We start from the raw sequence: 22,536 nt of genomic DNA, 5'->3' as shown, positions 1-22,536 counted from the left end.
GTAAATTTTCCTTGGTTTTATATTGTACTCTAACTAATAAGATTTGTTAGCTACCATCAACAATGCTATTATATAAAATTATACACAAATCTGTGCTATAGTTATAATATTCTCCGCACAATTGATCGAACCCTTCATAGTAGATCTCCAAACCATCCCAAGAATAACCCAAGCCGAAATCAACAAAAACCCAGCACACAGCCCTACAGGAAGCCGTGGCGTGTCATTAGAGGCGGCGTTACGGCAGGCCAGACATTTTTTATGCAGCCCACAAGCCGACACTGGCGTACTGCGCACCGCCATTTGGAGCGGGTAATAACACTGTGGGAATGGGCATCGGACGCGTCTTTGCTTTTATATAGCTACTCTGTGAATATACGATGAGCTGTATTATACTAGAATTTTTAAGGTACATCGTACGTACTTCTGTATTTACGTGAAGACGTGTCAAATTCGGGACGCCTTTTTGAACCTAAGTTTTCGGAACTAAGCGACGGTTGCAGGTTTTTAATGTAAAGCTCAAAGAAAACTATCTAGTTTTTTTTGGAATTCTATCTTTTAACATATCTATGGTAAAAGATAGAATTCCTTACTATAACAAAAAAAAATTGAATTCACTACACAAACTCTTGATCGATCTGTGCCTAAATTTTCATAAAAGAAAGACATCAGCCCTGTCAATGTATTGACAGTATATTTTTGGAGCAAGAATAAATGTGTCACATTTGTGACAATATAATTTTCTCTGTAATATTACTTTCTATTGTATTGGTGGTTGGTGAAGTAGCATTATGTCATATTTTTACTAAAATGTAACTAATTGAATTTTTAATTCTATGATAATTTAACACGTCTTAAAACCTACAGTCAATGGAAAAATGTGACATCAAAACCGAAACCTTTAATTAAATAACAATATAGGTAATTGCAATCAAAACTAAACTGCATTTTCCCGTTTTGTCACTATATATCTCTTCTATTCATTCGTATAAAACACCAAACAGACATTTCATACATTTGCGTTGTCCATTCGAAATGACACTACATTGTTCACGTGTTTCTCATTATATTTGTTCACGTCTTGTATTCAAAGAGGTAACAGGTCTGGTAAATATGTACACTGTACATATCATACTGTCTCCCTGCGCTGTTGAAAGTTATGTGGTAAATAGTATACATACTAATGTGTTCCATCATTAGGCGGTCGTGTTTAGAAACTGACGTTTTTGCAACACGACATACGTGACTATAGACGCCCTAAATATTATAAAAGTTATAACCATTCGGATCAATTTAGGTTTGGAGAAGAGGACATATACGATTGTTTACGGATTAAAATATATTGTCAGCTATAGAATATAATATTCCTGTTTTTACTAGATAATCCCAGGCCCTGTCGGTTTTATTACAAAGCAATAATTATTGTGTACCAACCAGGTGGTAGCTAAAACAAGCAATGATTTACAATAGTTAGACAACACGTATTATTCGTATGGTCACAACCATATTTCAGTATAAAAATATTTGAATTTTAGTCTAAATTAGTAACTAATAAAGCAAAGAAACACATCCTTATATATGTACAAAAAAAATATATACAGAAATAATAAACTTGCGATATACACGATAAATATAAAAATAAATGCGCCAGTCGCCACACACAGTACGTCAATATTCATAAATTCAAGTATCAAGATGTCGCGAGCCGCACACAGCGGCCCATTAAACCGGGTCGGTGACAAGGTGACGCCCGGGCGGGGCGATAACGGCCCGTATCGTGTCGCGATGTGTATAGCTGCTTGTGTTTATAGCGGCCTGGTACATTTGGGGAATTGCTACGCTCGGAGTATGAAGGATTTTTGTTTCGATTTTATTAAAATTATTCTTACTTACTTACTTATTTACTTACTTACTTTATTTAAAGTGAACAGAGTTCATATGTAATAAGTATACCAAAACTATTGAAAGGATTGCTTCTTTTATTAATGACGTAGAATACTCGTAGCAGTCAGTACTTAGGATTGATTTACTATAAAAGTATTTATTACTTTGCCCACTGAGTTTCAGTGAGGCTTGTTAAAACAAAGGCAATGAATTTAGATGGATGAAGCCCACAATTCGACTTTTATAAAATAAAGTACAACTTCTCTATATATATAAAATTCTTATGTCACAACACATGTAGTTACCATACTCCGAACCTCCGAAATGGTTGGACAGATTTTCATGAAATTTTGTGTGCGGATAAGTCTGAGAATCAGTCAACATCTATTTTTCATACCCATAAATGATAAAAGTAAGGCAGAACAGCGTTTGCCGGGTCAGCTAGTTTTTATATAAAATTATTAAACTAAACTTGATATAATACTAACTGCGCCCCGCAGTTTCACCCGCGTAAGTCCATATGCGGTTGGAATATCGGTATAAAAAGTTGCCTATATGTTATTCCAGTTGTCCAGCTGTCTTCGTACCAAATGTTTTTGCAACCGGTTTAGCAGTTTTTGCGTGAAAGAGCAACAAACACACACATCCTTACAAACTTTCGCATTTATAATATTAGTAGGAAAGATGTATATTTAATGATATTATTTTCACCTTTATTAATAAATGTTATTATTTTTTTCAGGTACGAAATTCACATGTTGATTTATTTGTAAGTAAACAAACAGGTCATAATTTTTCTAACAAAAAATTCTAATGAACAAAAATATTAGCAAAAGTATTTATTATTTATAGCAATTGTAGTTCACACAAGCGTCTTCTAGGTAAAAGATATATGTACAAAAGGCGGCCTTATTGCTAAAATCTTTCGAATTTCTTTAAATTCGAGGCAACGTGATTGGGTAAAATTCTTGATAATTACTGAATAACTACGCCATTAATGCAGACAGACAGATGCTATAAAATTCTATGTTGTGTTTAGTGTGTATAAAAATAAAAAATTGTAATCTTCACTGATTCGTCCGCCCGTTTCCTTTTCCTCACCCTTCCCAGTCAATCCCTTCTTTCCAGTCGTCAATTTTCCTTTGAGTCACTATCTCTGCGAATGTTGGCAGTGATCGCTTACCGCTAAAACATATTATATTATAAATGCGACGATTTAGTTGCCTCGACATTGTTGCATCCTATGTACCAAATAAATTAAATAGTCGGGGTATTTATTTATAAGATTAAATAAATAAATAAATATAAAGTATCAAGACCGCGGTCGCGCTACAGGTGGTGAGAGCCGAGAGCACGCGACGCACCCACTGAGCCGACGGATGGCATGTCGGCGCACTTGCTCGCTCCGCTAGGGTTTTCACATTATTTATGGCGTGTGTTGAAAATGTGAATGCAGAGATATTTTCGCGAAAACCGACTCAAATGAAAGCTATTTTGGATAGTTATAATGTGACTGGTGAAGCGTATTATATTGTAGGTTCGGAATATAATATTTATCAGTATATTTTGAGAGAATGCCATTATTGCGAATCGGTTTTTTTATATGATATTAAAAAAAAGTAAAGTTCTAGGGATAATAAATTAATAAGCAATTAATACAGGATAGACAACTCGCACCGGAGAATGTTCCTGATACCACAGAAGATATAATATAGTAAAATAGTAGCATACTTCTGCGTTTCGTTCGGTGTGTAATGGAGCTGGTTGTCTGTGTCCTCTTCCTCACCCTTCCCAGTCATTCCTATAATCCCCTCGGCTATCCTTTCTCCATTCTTTGACCCTTGTAAAGAGATGATCGCTTATTATTAGGCGAACCATTTGCCCGGTATTACATAAAAATTAGTATCAATACAATCGTAACAAAGGTACTTTATTAATATTAGCCTGTAGTTTCTATCGAATTAATGGATACTGATATTTAAGATAAGTTTTCAATGAACAGCGAACCCTGCATCGACCAACGTGTCCCAAAAAAGCTTTTCCCTTAAAAAGGATGCTATAGCCAATTTTCAAGAGCAATACTCAAATAAATATTATAAAACACGCAAGTATCAAGCGCAGCCGGTCGCGCTACTGCGGTGAGAGCACGCGAAACGCGCCGAGCCGACAGATCCCATGTCAGGCACGCCTGCCGCCGGCTTGATAGGGTTGCCACTTGTTAAGTTTTACTCTTTTTTGAATGAAATAAATACGTTGAAATTTTCGATGACGGAAGATTAAATTTCCGTTTTCTACCCATTTTTTGGTTTGGAAAATAAAATGCTGGTACATATTTAGATCATGGGACATATGCAAATTGCTGTTAATAATCTAATAACTTTAATAATCAAAGAAATTATACTAAACATAAACTTATATAATTGTTTTCGTCACAAATGTTGTACATTTTAGTGAAATCATTCATTAAATTTCGGCTTGACAAACAAATCTACATAATTAGTATAGGAGGATTGGGCCAGCTCGCACTGGGGAAGTACCACACTCCCACAGAAAAACCGGCGTTTGAAATAATAACATGCTATTATTTCGTACGGTGTGTGGGGAGCTGGAGGTCCATTTCCTTTTCCTCACCCTTCCCAGTCCATTTCTTCTTTCCAGTCATCAATCTTTTCCCTTTACCCCTTAAAAGCGGGCAGCGCATTCGCATTGCCCGCTGTGACAAAAAAAGGTTAATTAAGTGTTCTATACAAACAAACAAAAAAAAACTTTATTGTGAACCAAATGATAATTAATAAAAAGAAAAAAATGTGAGCCGTCACGGGACGCCTGGCAGATGTGAAATATCGACATACCATCGTATAGTGTGGCGACGCGTCAGAAATCAGTTTTACGTGCGGCTATAGATGTTTCATATCAAAAAAATATCCATAGTACAAATAATAAGAATTCCTAGCGGCATTTCGTAACCTCAATTATGCATTTTTATCGATCGTCAACCCTACTGGATGTTAGCAACGTTTGCTCAAAGTTAGGTCTCTACACGGGCATCGGCCGTGCTCACTTGTCCAACTTCGTAATTTACTTGAGTTATCCATTTTCTTACTTAGCACACGGCTTGTGCTGTGTTTGGTTCGATGGTACTTCGTTTTACCTCCCTGAATAGGTATTTTTCATAAAATTTGAATATTTTTTCTAACAGAAAGTTCGTAGAGAATGGTCAATAATCTTGAATAAATTGTCAAATTTAAAGAACCCGCCACTCTTAGGTATGATTGCAGGAGGGAGATTGAATGATGAAAAGAAAGAAAATATGAAAAGGCTACATAGCTAGCTATGTTTTAAATAAAAGTTTTTACTCATATCCTGTGTACAGATAACATAGTCCTTTAGGTAAAAACGTATTTTTTACGTACTAAATTTTCCAAATTCTACCAACCACATATTATGTTGGTAATATATATTCAAAAGTGTACCTTCTACCAATTCACGCATTTTCTTTTATCCCAAATCATTAAACTTTCCAATACAAGCGAAGTCGCAGACCAGACTAGTATTCCATACAGCCTGTAAGCAAGGTTGAAGCTTAGTTTACACTGGCCGACATTTAGTATGCCTCATCGGACCAAGTGACGTGCGTTGTGTACAAACCTTCGATCTGCTAAATCTCACAATGGCTAACTGGCTGGCTAGGCATGCTTCCTGGATTTAATAATGTCGTTATATCCGAATTTATAGTATTTACTGTAAAAACTTAGTTAGCTATTTTTTGAGATCAGGAAACAAATGTTATCAATCTAAATAGTACCTACATTAATGTATGTTAATAATGTAAGTTATGTATAAAAAAAGCTTCCCTCTATAAATAAATTATCTAACACTGAAACAAATTCCGAAACAAACTCTTCCGCTTTATGAAATAATTTAAAGTTTTTTTTTTCATTTTATAAAAAAATAAATAAAACTAAACTACTGTGACCATGACCACAGCATATAAAAATGTTTCGGTTACTAGAGCCTCATAAACGATGGTGACTATATATATATACTTAATACTAGGTTATATATACGATGACCTCGTAACGACACTACAATGTTACAATATATAAGCCAGTTACCAGAAGAGCATAAAACATGTGTGGTTTTTTTAAAAGAAGCAATATTTTACAGTATCTTCGTAATTATTAGTTGGCAAAGGCTACGGAATCTATAGACACGTTGTTGATTAGTATAAGCGAATGGAGTCTTACAATATTCCAGAATTTATGCATTTTTTTAGGTACGCTTTACCGAAAAGCTAGTTATAAGTTAGGTTTGGGGTAGTATTTTTAATCATTAAAAATATTGAAAAAAGTATGATCATTAATTATGTCAAAAACTTGGCGAAATCTCCTAAAGCACTGCTTTGACTTGTGTAATAAAAGCCAATTAATTAAAAGAATAAAAGTAAAAATTTATATGTAGTAAAAACAAAGCTATTTATTTAATTTGTTACATCATCATCTTGCTATTAAAAATCCCATTTTCGCAACTAACCGCCATCTTTATTTTTGGACGCGCCAACGACCTTGCGTCCGATCACAAAGTATCACAATGTACGGTCCAACTACCAGGAGCGCATAATCATCAGCAGCTCTGCGTAATTTACTCGTAATGACGCCTCACCGCGCCATTAGGTAGACATGCCTTATTATCACGAGTGATTGATAACATTCCGCCATCAGACATTGCTCATTAATTTTTATGTAAACAAAATATACATCCCACAGTTTACAGAATACACTAGTTAAAACATGTACTATATAGTATTACCTGTGGCATACGTCATATTAAAATACTAGAGTTTCATACGCGTAAATTAGTTTTTCCATAGAATCCCAATGTTCCCAAAGGAATATTGCAAAAAAGGATCGTAAGTTGTCCTCATTACATCAGTTAAAAACTAAAAGTCCCGTTAAAATCGGTAGGTCCAATTCAAAGATTAGCCGGAACAAACAGACCGACAGTCAGATAAAAATGGTAAAAAAATATTTTTGTGTATTTATAATCTGTAAACATATGGTAAAAAACGTTTATTTCAGACACACTCAAATTTTTATATATATATAGATGTATAGATTAAGTTTCCTATAATGAAAACTAATGCACAGAGAGGCACAGAGCGAGAGAGTAAACCGTTTGTCTGTTATTTATGTGAATAGGAAATGATAACAAATACAATATTATTTTAATGCTAAGGAACTAAAAGTTTAAAATTTAACAATGGCCGCGTTCCATCGATAAAATATTGTAATTATTAAAGTAATGTTTCGTATTGGTTGTGATGGTTCTTAGTCATCTCAATAGATGGCGTGGGGTGCCCCTTAGGCACATAACCGAAAGAGTACAAGAAATACTCAATTACTGTGGCGGGATCACGGTGTGTAAAAATACGATTGTTCTATAAATAATATCTTGCCTTATAAATTATAATATGTTATAATCATAGTCTGTGTTTTAATCTCTTGTCCTGCAGATTAATTACAAAGTATAGCTGGAGAAAATTGAAATTCACTCAAATTAGTGGTAACTAGGACAGCTAAATGGCTTAGCAAGGAAGCGGCGCCCGCGGACATGACTCAAACTTAGCCAACTAGCTATTATGCATACCTAGTACTTATTATTTATTTCTTAGAAGTCATTTATTTATTGTATGGTTTTTTCGCTTTATAATATAAATATCGATTTATTTATTTATATATTAAAAATCAATTCATTCGATATTTTTTAGCTTATTTTTATTTAGATTCCATTTGAACCTCACCTATTTTAATGCTTATAATTTATGAAACAATCCTATCAAAAGGTTGCCTGGCGTATATCGCTTATAAGCGATAAGGCCGCCCATTTAGCATCGTCGCATGGCATAGTTTTCTTATTTCTTTTTCTGTATTTGTGAGTATGTGCGTCAAATAAAGTGTTATATTGCGTAAGTATTTAGAATAATAAAGAATCCTTGTATATTATTTGTAAATACTATTCAGTGATGTCAATGAAATTTGTTATTTTAAAAAATTTGAGAAATTTGAAAATTTGTGTAAATGGTTATATAATGTTTACCAGCATAACAAAAATATAATAATAACATAAATCAAACGATAATAAAACGAAATACTGTTTACGTTTGATTCTGAAAAAACATGTCTGCGTGAAAATACTCAAGAAGTTTGGAAGGGCCGTCAAAACAAAGAATTTTGACGAACGCTTCGGGGTCGCTTATTATAAGGTCTTTGTGTGTTTCGCACAATTTTATTGGCTAGCATTTTCCCGCGGCGTTACATGCGTTATATTCCGAATAGTTAAATAAATGTTATATATTATACATATAAATAAAACTTCCTTTTAAATTACTCTCTCTATTAAAATAAAACCTTCAAAATCCGTTGCGTATTTTTAAATGCACATTTAAGCATACATAAGGGCATAGGGACGGATAGAGAAAGTGACTTTGTTTAATTCTATGTTTTTTTAATGAAATCATCCATTTATTTAAAAAGATTTAAAAACTGTTCTTTATATAAATGTACTAACGCACGCGAAAGTCGTATCTCGTAGAAACATCGGGATAAAATATTGCTTATGTGTTATTCCAGTTGTCCAGCTATCTAAGTACTATTTTTTTGCAATCGGTTCACTAGTTTTTGCGTGAAAATGTAAAAAAAATCCATCCATATTTACATACATCTTTAATTACAAACTTAGATAACTTCTTTTAAAGATGTATTTATATATATTAGTAAGCGTATAACTGAAAAATTTGATAAGAGCAAATTATATCAAAATCAAACCAACGGAAAGCAATATGTAATTTCAATACATTCATTAGCTAATATAAAATTAACGCACAATACTCTAAAGTCTAAACTACAACCGATCCCATTAAGAGTTGAATATATAACATCATATTACGAGATCTTTAAGTATTCGTCCTTTCAGCAATACCAAACCTCGTCTAGTTATATCGCTGGAATGTCTAAGTCGCGCCCGCCCTAATCGTCGCCCGGCGACCCCTAATACTTTCCGACCACTTATCCGGTCCCCAATACTGAGGGGCATTGTTTGATCGATGTTGACATAAAATATCATGTTGCCTCGATCAATATTTAAAAAGATATTTCGCCCTTTTCTTGTCGGTAACCTGGCGTGCTTGCTTCGCATGAAATCCAATTGGACCTGTGCGCGAGACGTTACTGCTACTCTTGGATTCTGTCAAAAATTGATTCAGTTTTTCGTGAAACGCAATATTTTAAAACAGCTATATGATCCGATAAGTCGATGACTTCTTAAAACGCTTTATAATTTACCCATGTATGCATAATGTATCTGATTTATCACTATAAACTATTGTCTATGTTTCTTTTTATTATTTTTTACCTTTTAAGACTTTTATAGTTTTAATGTGTAGTTCTTCTATTTATATTTATTAACTTAAACATAAGAAAAAAGTTAATTGATTGATAAATATTTTGCATTCATACATAAATACATTTTCGTACTATATTTTTTATTTATTACATCAATAATGGCACCTTCTCTCTACTCTCATCTTTCTTTAACTTACTCTATGGAAAATTCTTCAAAAATAATCATTGCATGCACTTTTAAACTTAGGTCTTATATATAAATCAACAACAAAATCCAATCCATTGTCATCAATTCTATAGATTCCTAAATACACAAGCGTAAAGTGAACGCTCAAGTATCGAATGACCCCGTCCCCCCTCATTACCCCCTGATTGATTTGCGCCTAACGACTGTGGGACGTGGCTTGATGTCGGTTAATATTATATAATGGACACGGAGATGATACGAAATAAATAACGCGCTTTAAATTATATGTAGTTAGTTATGTTCTTTGTGTTTGTTCCTTATTGTTTATTCGTGCATCATTCGGATATTTAATATTTTTTAAAACGTGTTTCATTTATTCTATTATTTAGACATTTATGACATATTATTCTCTTTCTTAATATTTGTAAAGAATTATTGAATTTATACCGAACTAGGAAAAAGAAAATAAATAAATTAAACGCTCTTACAATATGATTGAAATAAAACAAATTCAGCCAGTAATTACAGTAAACCACTGGGTCCCATATTATTTACGGACACAGCATTTACGATTCTGGCGCGTTTTATGGTCAAGAGAGTAATGGGCTGTTAGATTCTGACCCCGTTTTGATTAAAGACAAGTGCACCGCCATATTATTTTTAAACGTTTTCTTATTGGTTTTTTTGTTGACTGTAATTTTATATTTATATGATTATTTGTTAGTATGTTTAAGAGACAAAGATCTGTTTATAACAACAATCGGGCCTTGTATGAATGACGTAACGATTTCCTACAAAGTGACAAATACCTAACAAGCCGTAATTACCAGGTTTACAGAGTTCGAAGGTGGTCGTAAATGTAATTAATATACATAACAAACATCGCGTGCACAATCACGCCTTCGGCGGGCGCCACTGCTTCCATGCAATTACTGACCGACCGCCATCAAATTTATGATGTTCTGGTACTGCGCTGCGAATAATTTCGTCAAGATGAATGGGTGATTTTTATATTTTGCTTTTTGTTTTTATTTATTTATTTATTACCTAAAGAATTCTTGGAAAAAAATTCGATTATTAAAAGAGCCATTCGTGTCAAAGTTTAATGTTCGAAGTCTAGTCAAATAAAGCAATTGTTGTTTCAAATGAAATGGGATTGATTCTTGAATTAAGCATGAGGATCCAAATTAGAACAACCTTTTGTTAATTACCAATATAAAAAATATAATATGTATAAGAAGTTCCAATTTCGTAATCTGACAATCAGTATTATAATTAGGTGTATGCGTGTGCGTATGTGTGTGCGTGTGTGTGTGTCGACAATACAATAAGGTTGAATTATTGTGGAACTATTGTAAAAAAAATTATATCCATGTCATAGATTAAAATCCAGGCCTGACGCCGAAAGCGTTGACCGGGACTTAACGAATGTTTTCGATCTTTACTAGCACGCAGTAAGTACTCTGCCAAAAAGCCGACGCCGTAAATAAGGGAAGCTAATACTTGCAGCATTTTCTTATTCGCATCTCACGCAAGCTAAGTTTCTACCAATGTTTTTGTTCATTTTCTTCAATCGGTGTTGGCTTACTTCTAACCCAAAGGAAAAATGCAGCCAACTTTAAGAGTTCTTTAAATGCAATAGATATTTTTCTTTATTTGCACCCGGACATAGACACCGTAAGAGAGAATTACAGATTGTTTATCTAAAAATTCGTAAAGCATTTTTATGGCATTTGGTAAGCAAGCCTATATATTTTTCTTTAATTTGTAAGTAGAAGAAAATTTTTCGAAAATAATGTTTAAAAAATCATGTCTAAGTCAATGAGGTTTTAGGGATTCCTTAGTTCTGTACAATCTTATAATTTAGTGTGCGTTATATAAGGAAGTAAAAATTAATTGAAGCATTTAAGGAAGAAGCGCGCGAATCGCAAAAACTACAATGATTGATTGATTAGTTTTAGGTCCAAATTGCTATAAACAAAAATGAATGCGTAAGTTCCATAAAAACGGATTTATATGACAGTAGTAGTATTTTAATCGTTTTCACTTTTATTTTTAAAATTATCAAGCTCTTAAAAATATCAAGTCAAAACCGGGTTGTAAAGCGAAGTTAAAATTTAGCAAGCACATAACGGGTACACGACTCTGTGGGTACCAGGGGAGCATAAGTTTGCGGCGCTCTCGACAGCTACGCCCGGCCGGTCGCTAAGTGGGAGGTGACGTGAACTTGAATGTAGGGCTGGCGATGGTTCATTAGTAATATAATATTATCCGTGGTAGGTAATTTTTTCTTGTATATTTTTTGGTATTCAGGTAGGTGATTATTGCTTTGAGTTGTGAGACCTGCTTATATTGTACATGATAAAAATTTATTGAAATATAAGGGCTGAGATGAAAGTATATACATATACTACTACTCTGCCTATCTACTATCCACCCTCTGAAAATAAATACGTTCATTTACCACAGTTATTGTCCGCAGACGCCTGTTTTTATATGTTTGTTATTTATATATCAGAAAATATTTCTGTGAATATTTCTTTAATCAAATCTGGAGCGTAAGTGGCTACACAGACTTCAGATTGAGAGGTGTCGATAGATTAAATTGTAGGAATGACACTGGCTACAGTTAGCCCTGTTTTTTTCCATGTATTTTAAATTGTTAATTTAAACCTTATTTTTTTTTCTTTTTTATGTCATAGCGGGCAACTGAGCTGGTGGTTCGCCTGATGGTAAGCGATCAACACCATGAACATTCGCAAAGGTAGGGCCTCTGCGAATGCGCTGCCCGCTTTTTTGGGGTAAGGGAAAAGGAATGGATTAACGACTGGAAAGAAGGAATGGACGGGTGAGGAAAAGGAAACGGGCCTCCGGCTCCCCCACTCACCGTACGAAACACAGTGGCATGCCACTATTTCACGCCGGTTTTCTGTGGGGGTGTGGTACTTCCCCGGTGCGAGCTGACCCAATTCGTGCCGAAGCGTGCTCGACTCCCACATTAATATTATTATTTACTTATTGCACGACTTAGAGTGCCCTATTTTTTTATTATCATGAAATTACGGTCTGCTCAAGCTAGCCTAATGCTCTCTTCTCTTTCTGGTATGTGACAGCCCTAACACGTGTCAGCGGTATCTATGTGCCGAGTGCCGCCGACAGAATCACCTGGTCTCGTATTTTACGAGCCCGCTGTCGGCCGCCAGCGCTTCTAGTTTTCACTAGTGATGTACCAAAACGTGTTAAATTTCATAGTATCGATATTGTGCAATTTTTCGTTAGGATAAAATATGTTTACGGGATTGTGTTATCAATTTAACTCCTTTATGCAACGTTATTATTTAGTTTTATTTATCTATTCTAACATTATTCAGCTGAAGAATTTGTTTGTTTGTTTGAACGTACTAATCTCACGAACTACTGGTGCAATTTGAAAAATTCTTTCAGTGTTAGATTGTCCATTTATTGAGGAAGGTTATAGGCTATGTATGTACGACTGGCGAAGCCGCGGCGGATCGCTAGTTGCTTATATAATTATGTAGAAAGTAATTGTTTTTTTTATTTTAATAGCTTATAGTCATATAATTAAGCATTAAAAACTGTAATCAAATAAAAATGGTCTCATCATCAGAAAAAGTTAAACGAAACAAACTATAAACTAGGTACTTAGACGAAGTGACGGGACATTCTTAGTATCTAAATATATGTATTTACATATGTTCTTATCTTCAGGTATCTTTGCTGCTTATTATTGTAATTGATTTTGCCCTAATTTCCATTTTGATGACTGTTTTAACTACATATCATTGTTAGAAATAAAGTATATAATAAATATATCGTAAACATCGTCACCCACAGCACATCACTACTCGGGCACACTCAAGCGGGCCCGCAGCCGCGCGAGGCGAAAGGCGATGGAATTAAATCGCACGCACGACACTTCCGCCCCTCTCCCTCGCCTCATACCAGTAACCGCTAGGGCTGCGATAAAGTAAAAAAGTATATTGTCGATTATTTTTATATAATAGTTTCATTTAAGTGTTTTTAAAGTTAGTATGATAATACATGTCACATAGCATTATACATTACATAATTTATAACACCGTTAACTTGCAACAATGTCGGTATATGAATTTCTTTTTTTCAATACATGGAAATATTTGCCGAAGGTTATAAAAAAAAACAGGATTCATAAAAATAAATATTAAAATCCTTATTATACTGTTAGAGCCTACAGCTACAAGCATTAGTCATAACTTTGTTTATAAATTACTTCTAAGACGTTGAACAAATTTCCCTAAGTGCTAGAGAGTTTGTCGCCATATTAAATTTTCACGTGATAATCAAACCGTTGAAGTGGCAACCCTGATGATCTCGCGAGGACGGCTTGACGGGTGTCACATGTGCTCGTTTATCGGCTCTTCATGCTTTGTGACATCCAGCTTACTTATATATGCGTATGAAATATATTTCAAAATACTTTAAACACCTTAAAATCTGCTGGGAGTATAAAAATTATATAATGCTGAGTGTGTGCGTAATGACATAATTCACATTTTTTACCGTTGTATAAAAAACCATAGATAACTACCAAAATCTACTGAAATTGTAGTAATACTCCTTAACTTATTATTTACCCATGTTTTAATAGAATCATATCTTATAAATATCGCGGTTAATAAGAAATATTTTGGGGAAGCAAAAATTACATTAGTGACAACCCTGATGATCTCAGAAGGCTTGACTGATGTCTCGTGTGCTCGACCGTTGGCCCTTCAAGATATGCGACACAGCTATATATTATATATACATTTTTGCGTAGTATTTACTCAGAAGAAACATTTTTTATGTTATTGGAAGGTTAATTAATGAAATTTAAATAAAATGTGCACTTCAGATTTACACAATTAAACACATTTTAAGGGTTAAAAGTGTAGCATAGATATGTTATCTAGGAAAAGGAACAGCAACTTCGAACATAGTATTTTTTTTTTTTTTTTTTTATGTCATAGCGGGCAACTGAGCTTGTGGTTCGCCTGATGGTAAGCGATCACCACCGCCCATGAACATTCGCAAAGGTAGGGCCTCTGCGAATGCGCTGCCCGCTTTTTTGGGGTAAGGGAAAAGGAATGGATTAACGACTGGAAAGAAGGAATGGACTGGGGCGGGTGAGGAAAAGGAAACGGGCCTCCGGCTCCCCCACTCACCGTACGAAACACAGTGGCATGCCACTATTTCACGCCGGTTTTCTGTGGGGGTGTGGTGCTTCCCCGGTGCGAGCTGGCCCAATTCGTGCCGAAGCGTGCTCGACTACCACAATAATGTATGTCTGTGTAACTCATTTTTTATTTATTATGCGGTTATCTAATTAATATCTGTGATTGCGTGTGATTGGCACATGAGCCCTGATGCATCTCATTGCTAAGATTTCTCGCTATGTCTCAATATCGTGCAGCTCATGGCGGGTCATCTTAACAGAGGCTAATCAAATGTACAGGAGATATTGCCCACCAGGATAACGGGGTCGCAAAATAGCATAGCTACAAAAGGTATAAGGCGGATTACAGAGGGTGTGTTCAGTAGACCGCAAGGGCGGAAGTGAGAAGGGGTCTATAAACTAGAACCGATCGACTTTAGTTAATACTTCGCAACTCTGTTTTATTAAAATGTCAATATATGTATATTGTTTACTAGCTTCCCGCCCGCGGCTTCGCACGCCTCCGTATTGTTCTTACCTTTTAAACCTTTGGACTATTCAGAATGCACCAAAACCATGATTATAAAAATCAGACCAGCCATACTCGAGTTTTAGCATGTCTAACCATCATTTTTTTTAATACAAGATATGTATTTAGATGTAGCACACATCAATAATGAGAAATCTCCCATTATTTTGTTGTTATAAGGTACTATTGTACTTACGTAACACGATCTTGCGACATTGTCAACATCTTGGTCGGAATTTTTTTTCATTTATATTTAATGTCATACATAAACGACTATACATCTATTTCGGTTTTATATTGTTCCCAATTGCTAGATAATATTATCCCATAATTTCGATGCTTAATTAAAACATCATAACAGTATATTTGTTCACTATTAGTTGAGAAATACGAGCATTTAATTAGGCATTTATATCTTGTTCACGAAAAACATAGCAGAGATAACTTATATCTGTAATCGACATTGTTAAACGCGGACGGAACTGGAGTATACTATTTCTATATATTTCTTTGTTCTCTAACTGTGCCTGATCCCGGGTACGAACTGGGGCGCATCCATGGCAACGGTTTTTTGCGCTTCCTGGAGCAAATCTCACTTATATTTAACATTAATACTTTGTTCTTTACGATATCTATTTCTATTATATATTATAAGGTGAAATTTAATGGAAATCTATTTAAATTTTGAAACGGGCACCAGGAAAATTACGAAAATCATATTAAATCTTACAAGTACCGTACATAAAACACCACACACAGGCCTTTTGATTGCAAACCTAATAACTTTTCCACTCCCAAAGAGGTGGCTAGTAATTCATTTATTGACATGACCCCGATCCATGCAGCATAGCCTTTGATAATACTTTCTATCAAAACAACACAAAACTCCAAACAAAAGAGATGAGAAAAACTTAGTTTTTTCAAACAGCAGTGATATATAAGTAAATACTACTTTTCTCTTACTCAATTATTATTATTGTTTGATTAAATCACTTCGAAATTTTAATGAGCATGAGTTCAAAACATGTGAATTCCCTGAAATATTATTGAAGAAATAAGGACTACACCATAATACTGTTATATTAAAAACAGACGTTATGAGCCTACATAATACGACGTGACAAATAAACTGAATGTCAAAGGCACATTCCCTATAACCTGCCCCAGCGCGTTATTTAACATAGATTTGAGATATGGAAAGCTTTTCAATGATTTCGTTTGGCTTGCCTTCAAGCGTTCCGATTTCGTATAATATTTCGTTTGTATAAAGTGATTAAAACTTTATTATTTTAATCGTGTAAACATTAACAGGTTATGATATGAACGTCACTAATACCTCTTTTTGTTAAATGAGGCTTTGTAACTAGAAACAATTTAAGAAATTTATTTTGCATTAAAATGTTTTCATCAAACAGCATTTTCTAATAACGTTATGGAATCGAGTTTATGCTTCGGTTTGAATAATATTAAACGAAGGCATATAATATTCATACAATTTTTTTCTTTATTCTAGAAGTAAGTAATAAAAAAATAATACGTAATAGATTATTATAATAGATTATTATTATAGATATTTAAAAATTTCTCACGTAATAGATTATTGTTCATATTTCTAAGTAGATACTGAACTAATCACGTTCACTCTAACGTTATGCCGCTTCACTGCGACGTTTAGAATAAATCAATAAAAAAAATCATTAAGTTGACAGCCCTACGGCGGCGTGTCGACGGCCCGTGACCGGCAGATCGAAAGGAACAGCTGATTAATGCGCGGCGAACCGAGTAGGGCTGCGATTTTATTTAAAATATCGATAGCGTTTATTTTTACTTGCCTACATAATTTTTTCATTGTATAATTGTTTTTGATAAGTTGACCAAAAACCATAACCAATACTTTCGTTACGTTACGTTCTTATGCGATATGAATTATATTAAAGTATATTGTAAGGTGTGATATTTGGAGACAAACTTATTCACCTCTCGTATTTTTTTTATAGGTTATTTACAATTACAATTATAAGAAATCTATAAATAAATTTCTATGACAATAAAATGACAAATCATCGTCCAAATCCTAATGTTTATATTCTGTAGCCACAATATCCAGAATATAAACAAATCAAATCCTACTAATATTATTAACGCGAAAGTTTGTAAGTATCGATGTATATATGTATGGATGTTTGTTAATCTCACACAAAAACTACTAAACCGATTGCAATGAAATTTGGTACGTAGATCGCTGGATAACTGGAAAAACACTTAGGTAACTTGTTATCCATACATACTTATGCGGGTGAAACCGCGGGGCGTAGCTAGTTTAATATAAATTTGATCGATATCGCCGTACAGCCCTAGCCAACAGGGTGGCAGTGATGAGGCGACATGCCGCGCGCCGCTGACTCATTATCCGACTTCACCCACTAACGTCGATATTTTATTAAATACATCACTACTTGATTTCACAAATTTGATCATTACAGGCATATTCAGGATTTGCAATTAAACCTGAATTAAAATATTCAAAAATTATTTTTTGTTCAACATGCTAAATAAATAAATATATAAGAAATGTTTGTATGTACCATATCTAATTATACAGATACAACGGAATAGGTTTGAAGTGACCTGAAAACAGTTTAAGTTACCCAAACAGTCCAAACGTCCACAACAGCTCAAAAAAGGTCCATTAAATTGTTTATATAAAGACTGGTAACAGAAGCCTAAATATATAGTCTTAGAAATAAAAAAGGTGTTGAGTTGAATATTACTTTAATCGTAATAAGAATGTCTTTTAATTCTACACAACAGCCTAATTGATTTAGTCAGTTGATAACAAATCACACCCAGTAACAAAGACTATCAACAAAGTGAGGGTAGTTGGACCAAACATTGAATAAACAATGCACAATCCGTTACGAATGCACCACGTGTCTAACCTTAATAGGATTCGATAGGTAAACGAGTTGTGACCAGTTGTGAAAAGCGACATCTGTATAACTATACTAACCAGTATTCATGCAACAGATTATTAAAACAATTAATATCCGACAATAGCGTTATTTTTAATTTTTATTGTTTACAAAAAGCTAGGGAATTTTAAACTATAATAACTAGAGAAGTTTTAAACTACAGTAGTCCGTATGGATGGCTGGATGAATGTATGGATGCGTGTTACGCGAAAACAGTTTATCGTATCTATATGAAATTCGGCACCGATATAGACTACTAGCTACGCCCGTAGCCCCAAGTCCGTATCCCGTGGGAATATGGGGATAAATAATAGCCTTTATGTTATTCCAGTTGTCCAGCTACCAAATTTCATTGCAATCGGTTCAGTAGTTTTTGCGTTAAAGAGTAATAAACACACACACATCATTACAAACTTTCGCATTTATGATATTAGTAGGATAGTCTTGATAAACATATAGCCTACTTTTTACCCGGTTATCATGCGAGTGACACCACGGGTTACAGCTAGGTCGTAGCGTATTTTACTTTCATAGAAATTTGATCCTGAGAGTTAATTTTTAGATTCAATAAATTATGTGTACATTTGATTTAAATTCAACCTTTATTCTATAGATATTTACCATACCGTAGATCCTTTATAAGGTAAGCAAAGAAAGTCAATAATTTCATATTGTTTATTGTTTTAATTCAAAATATGAAATTACATCTCTGTGGTATATATATGTATGTTATCAGTTCGCTCTAGAACGTCTGAATTCGGCAATATTTCCTACACTTTATCTACTATCATAATCTCTCTGTTTATGACACACATTTTCTGAAATTTTGATACTCTTGGGTAGCATTGTCAAAGCAATTTATATTAATAGCTGGATGTGTCAATCATAAATGTATAATTAATCCATATTAGAAATAAAAATAAAATTTTACAATTTAGGTTAAATATTTCGCGAACCCTCTTGAAGCACTAGTTTTTGCTGGTTTTTATTTGGTGTCGGGCTGGAGCGGCGCTAATTGGGCGGCGTAGGGCTGTGCCAGCCTTCTATTTGAAATTTACTTTTCTTTTGTACTTATCGCTACCATTTTAGAAAATTATGTGCATAAATCACGTCCATTTTGTTTATTATAAGGAGATTTAATCCCGTCGCTTATATTTTGGATAATATTGATTTTATCTCAATATCGCATCACCTACTTAAATCTGTAAATTCCAGTTGATTCGACAGAGAATGGTAAAAAAGCGTATAAACCTTAATTTAACCTTTAAGTTCTTAGATAGAAAATCATGCACATACATCTAAATTATTGAGAAAATTTCATTTTAGACATCAATATAATAAAATTCCCTTACGTTACCAAAAGGGTCTACCTAATTAGCCCAACACTACTGCCCAGGACGTGTAATTAGTCCCGCCCGGGTCCCGGATAACATCGCTGTTGATTCCCTTCACCGCGCTATTCGCTGATTTATGCCCTTCTCGAGTTTCCTTGCATATTGTTGGGATCAGGTTGAGTTATCCATGTATTCGGTTACTGGATGTGAAGATTTAATACTGTGTTTTTTTTTATTACGACGCTGCGATAAATAGTTGAGCAATAAGTTTGTCTAGGTTGTTGTGTTTTGTTGTACGATGTTTGTTGAAAACATTGTATTCTTTTATATCTTACTTGACGCTCGTCCTGGCTCCGCCCGAATATCAATATTCCTGTTTTATCCCAAGGGAACATTTAATCAAGATAAAAAGTATCCTATCACCCAAGTCAGCTCATACCCTGTCTCTATACAAAATTTCATCAAAATCCAATCAGTAGTTTCAGTGTGATTGACGGTCTAACATCCAAACAAACAAACTTTCACATTTGTAATATATAGTGTGAAGTGTGATCAGTGTGATGATATAAATGTAATTCAATTTATTACAATATGAAAAGTCGCTCAATAACTTTGCAAATGGAGACTGATTTCGAAATGCTTTAACGTGTATTTTTTAACCACTTGCCTTGCGCTTGCAAAAACAAAAGGTTTGATGACCTAAATATTTTTTTTTTGTTAATTCTTTATCATATCAATCATTGTCTATTATTCTTAATTACTTAATTTGTATAAGAGATATTTTCTGTTATATTCATTTAATATGTAACATATATACGTAAGATTATGTGTTAAATGATAAAGTCTTTAACACAATACCACTTCGTAACGACCCGCGCGGGATCCGGGATCCGACTAATACCTATCCCGCGCAAGTTAATTGCTGTCCGCAAGTTAAGCTGCCGGATTAGCTATGTAACTTCGCTACAATTAACTGATAGAGGTACTATCTGCATAACACTGTTTCGGAAATCGAGGTGTGAACTGTTTATAAATTGTTTTTAAAAAAATGTTGATAGTATTTTAATAGTATCATATCAAATACTGAGTTTTATGGTTAGAATTATTAATTATTGAGTTGAAACACACTTTTCTTTTTGTAGTCTACATTTAATCGTTCAAATAATATTTGAAATCGAAAAAAGTGTTTACATATTTCCGTTTAATAAATTTACCTATATTTTATGTGGAATTGTGTATGTATCGCCCTCTACTGATGAATAGCAGAACCATTTTGAAAGTCTGATGTTGCTATTTCGTCCTAGATGGCGCTGACACAAATTGTCCCTAAACGGTGTTTGAAAATTCATATCTTTGTATTTTGTTACAGAATGCACCAAATCAAGAACCTGTATACAGAAAAGTTGCAGTTGTAGAAAACTTCTTTGATATTATTTACACGGTCCACGTAGAACTTGAAGGAAGACCCGGTAAACACGCAGGACAAAAACGCACGTACAGAACGGTGAGTTTCGTTTGATTTATTTAATAGTTAATAAAAACAAATTTGTTTTAGTACATTACATCATAACTAAGTGAAACGAGCAATTTAAGATTGTTAACAATATTTTGATGTATTTATAATCCTGCCATCTAGTGAGTTGTTTAGGAACTACTACATAACAACTTGCTTTGCAGTCTTTGTAGCTTTAACTGGTGTTTAAAGTTTAGAACGACTGATAGTTCTTTGCGTACTAGATGGCGTGTATTACAAAAAATATTATTTTTCTGGATCTGATTTGTCTCACTAGATACCGCATAAAATTGATTTCAAATTCTATTTGGAATAAAAGTTATAATTTAAATGGGAGAAAAATCTCAATTTTAAAGATAAGAATAGCATTGGATTAATGGCTCATTCCATTTAATACTCGCATACAAATAAAATAAAGAATAAAAAATTGAAGTACTTGTCCATTTTAATATTTTAATTAATTAAGAACGTTTTTCCTATGTATTGATGGTAAAATTAAGATTTAAGACATACTTTCCATAGTATATTTATAGGGATTCGCATTGGTTTTTCAGCTTATGTTCATTCTTAACTATTAACAATACACATACCTTAAATACGCCGCTTAAATGTGACGTGAAAATGCATAAATAAACACCCTTTTCCTGTATGTTTAGTAAAGGCACAGATAATATAATATCTTGTATTATACTGTAAAGGACTACAAAACTTTACTGCGCATTCAATTAATAGACAAGTTTGATCGGTTTTTGTCTTATTCTACAACTGCGTTACGAAGGGTCATTTGACGGCAATTATTAAGACTTAACAAAATTCATAGACCAAGTATGGAGTCACAAGTTCAACATCGAAACGAATAGTTATATCAGAAATAAATAATAATTAGCTCTATATATGTTATTTTGTTCAATAACTTCAGTCATCATTGTATATTATTTGTTTCTTTTCAGATAACCGAAACCTATGCTTTTCTACCTCGGGAAGCAGTGACAAGATTTTTAACTGGGTGTGCAGAATGCGCGCGGCGTCCACGCAGTGCCTCCCCTCCTCCTCTGCCCACTCCCTCTCCCTCTCCAACCAGACATCCTACTTACCTGCCGTTTTTACCTCACTGCCCACCAGACTATGCTAGAAATTGGGAGTCAGAAATTGACGCCACACAAAACTACTTCGAACCTAAATACGATTATACTGACCTCCAGCCGTTGAAAAAGGTCGATAGTCCAAAACCGACTGATGTGGATGACCAAGAACCAACGTACATTGAACTGACTTCGAAGAAGATAAACGGCTTCAACGCTGCATCTCTATTCGATAGAAGCTCAGTGGAACCCTTTAGAGAGGCTGAGCCTCTGCAAACTGACCCAGAAATTGACAAAGATGACAGCCTGATCGACGTTGAAGATGTCAAGTCTGACAGTCCACCCCCACTTCAGACAGAAGAGTGTAAAAAAGAAGAATCTAGGAGTGATAGTACCAGGGCGGCAGATAACGAAGGCGATAGAGCGGAAGTTAAGAAGAAG

General features: G+C 34.2%; 1 protein-coding gene across 1 annotated transcript in view; it reads left to right on the top strand.

Annotated features, from left to right (window-relative positions):
• Positions 1–22,536, top strand: part of LOC119837201 — a 51,843-nt gene that overhangs the window by 26,878 nt on the left and 2,429 nt on the right. The window contains exons 3-4 of the mRNA XM_038362727.1: positions 20,870–21,004; positions 21,964–22,536. Of these exons, the coding sequence (XP_038218655.1) occupies positions 20,870–21,004; positions 21,964–22,536 (708 nt within the window). The remainder of the gene's footprint in view (positions 1–20,869; positions 21,005–21,963) is intronic.

Source organism: Zerene cesonia, chromosome 26, assembly GCF_012273895.1.
Source record: "Zerene cesonia ecotype Mississippi chromosome 26, Zerene_cesonia_1.1, whole genome shotgun sequence".
NCBI lineage: Eukaryota > Metazoa > Arthropoda > Insecta > Lepidoptera > Pieridae > Zerene > Zerene cesonia.
The sequence above is the reverse complement of the archived record's forward strand: the minus strand, read 5'-3'. Positions and strand labels throughout refer to the sequence as shown.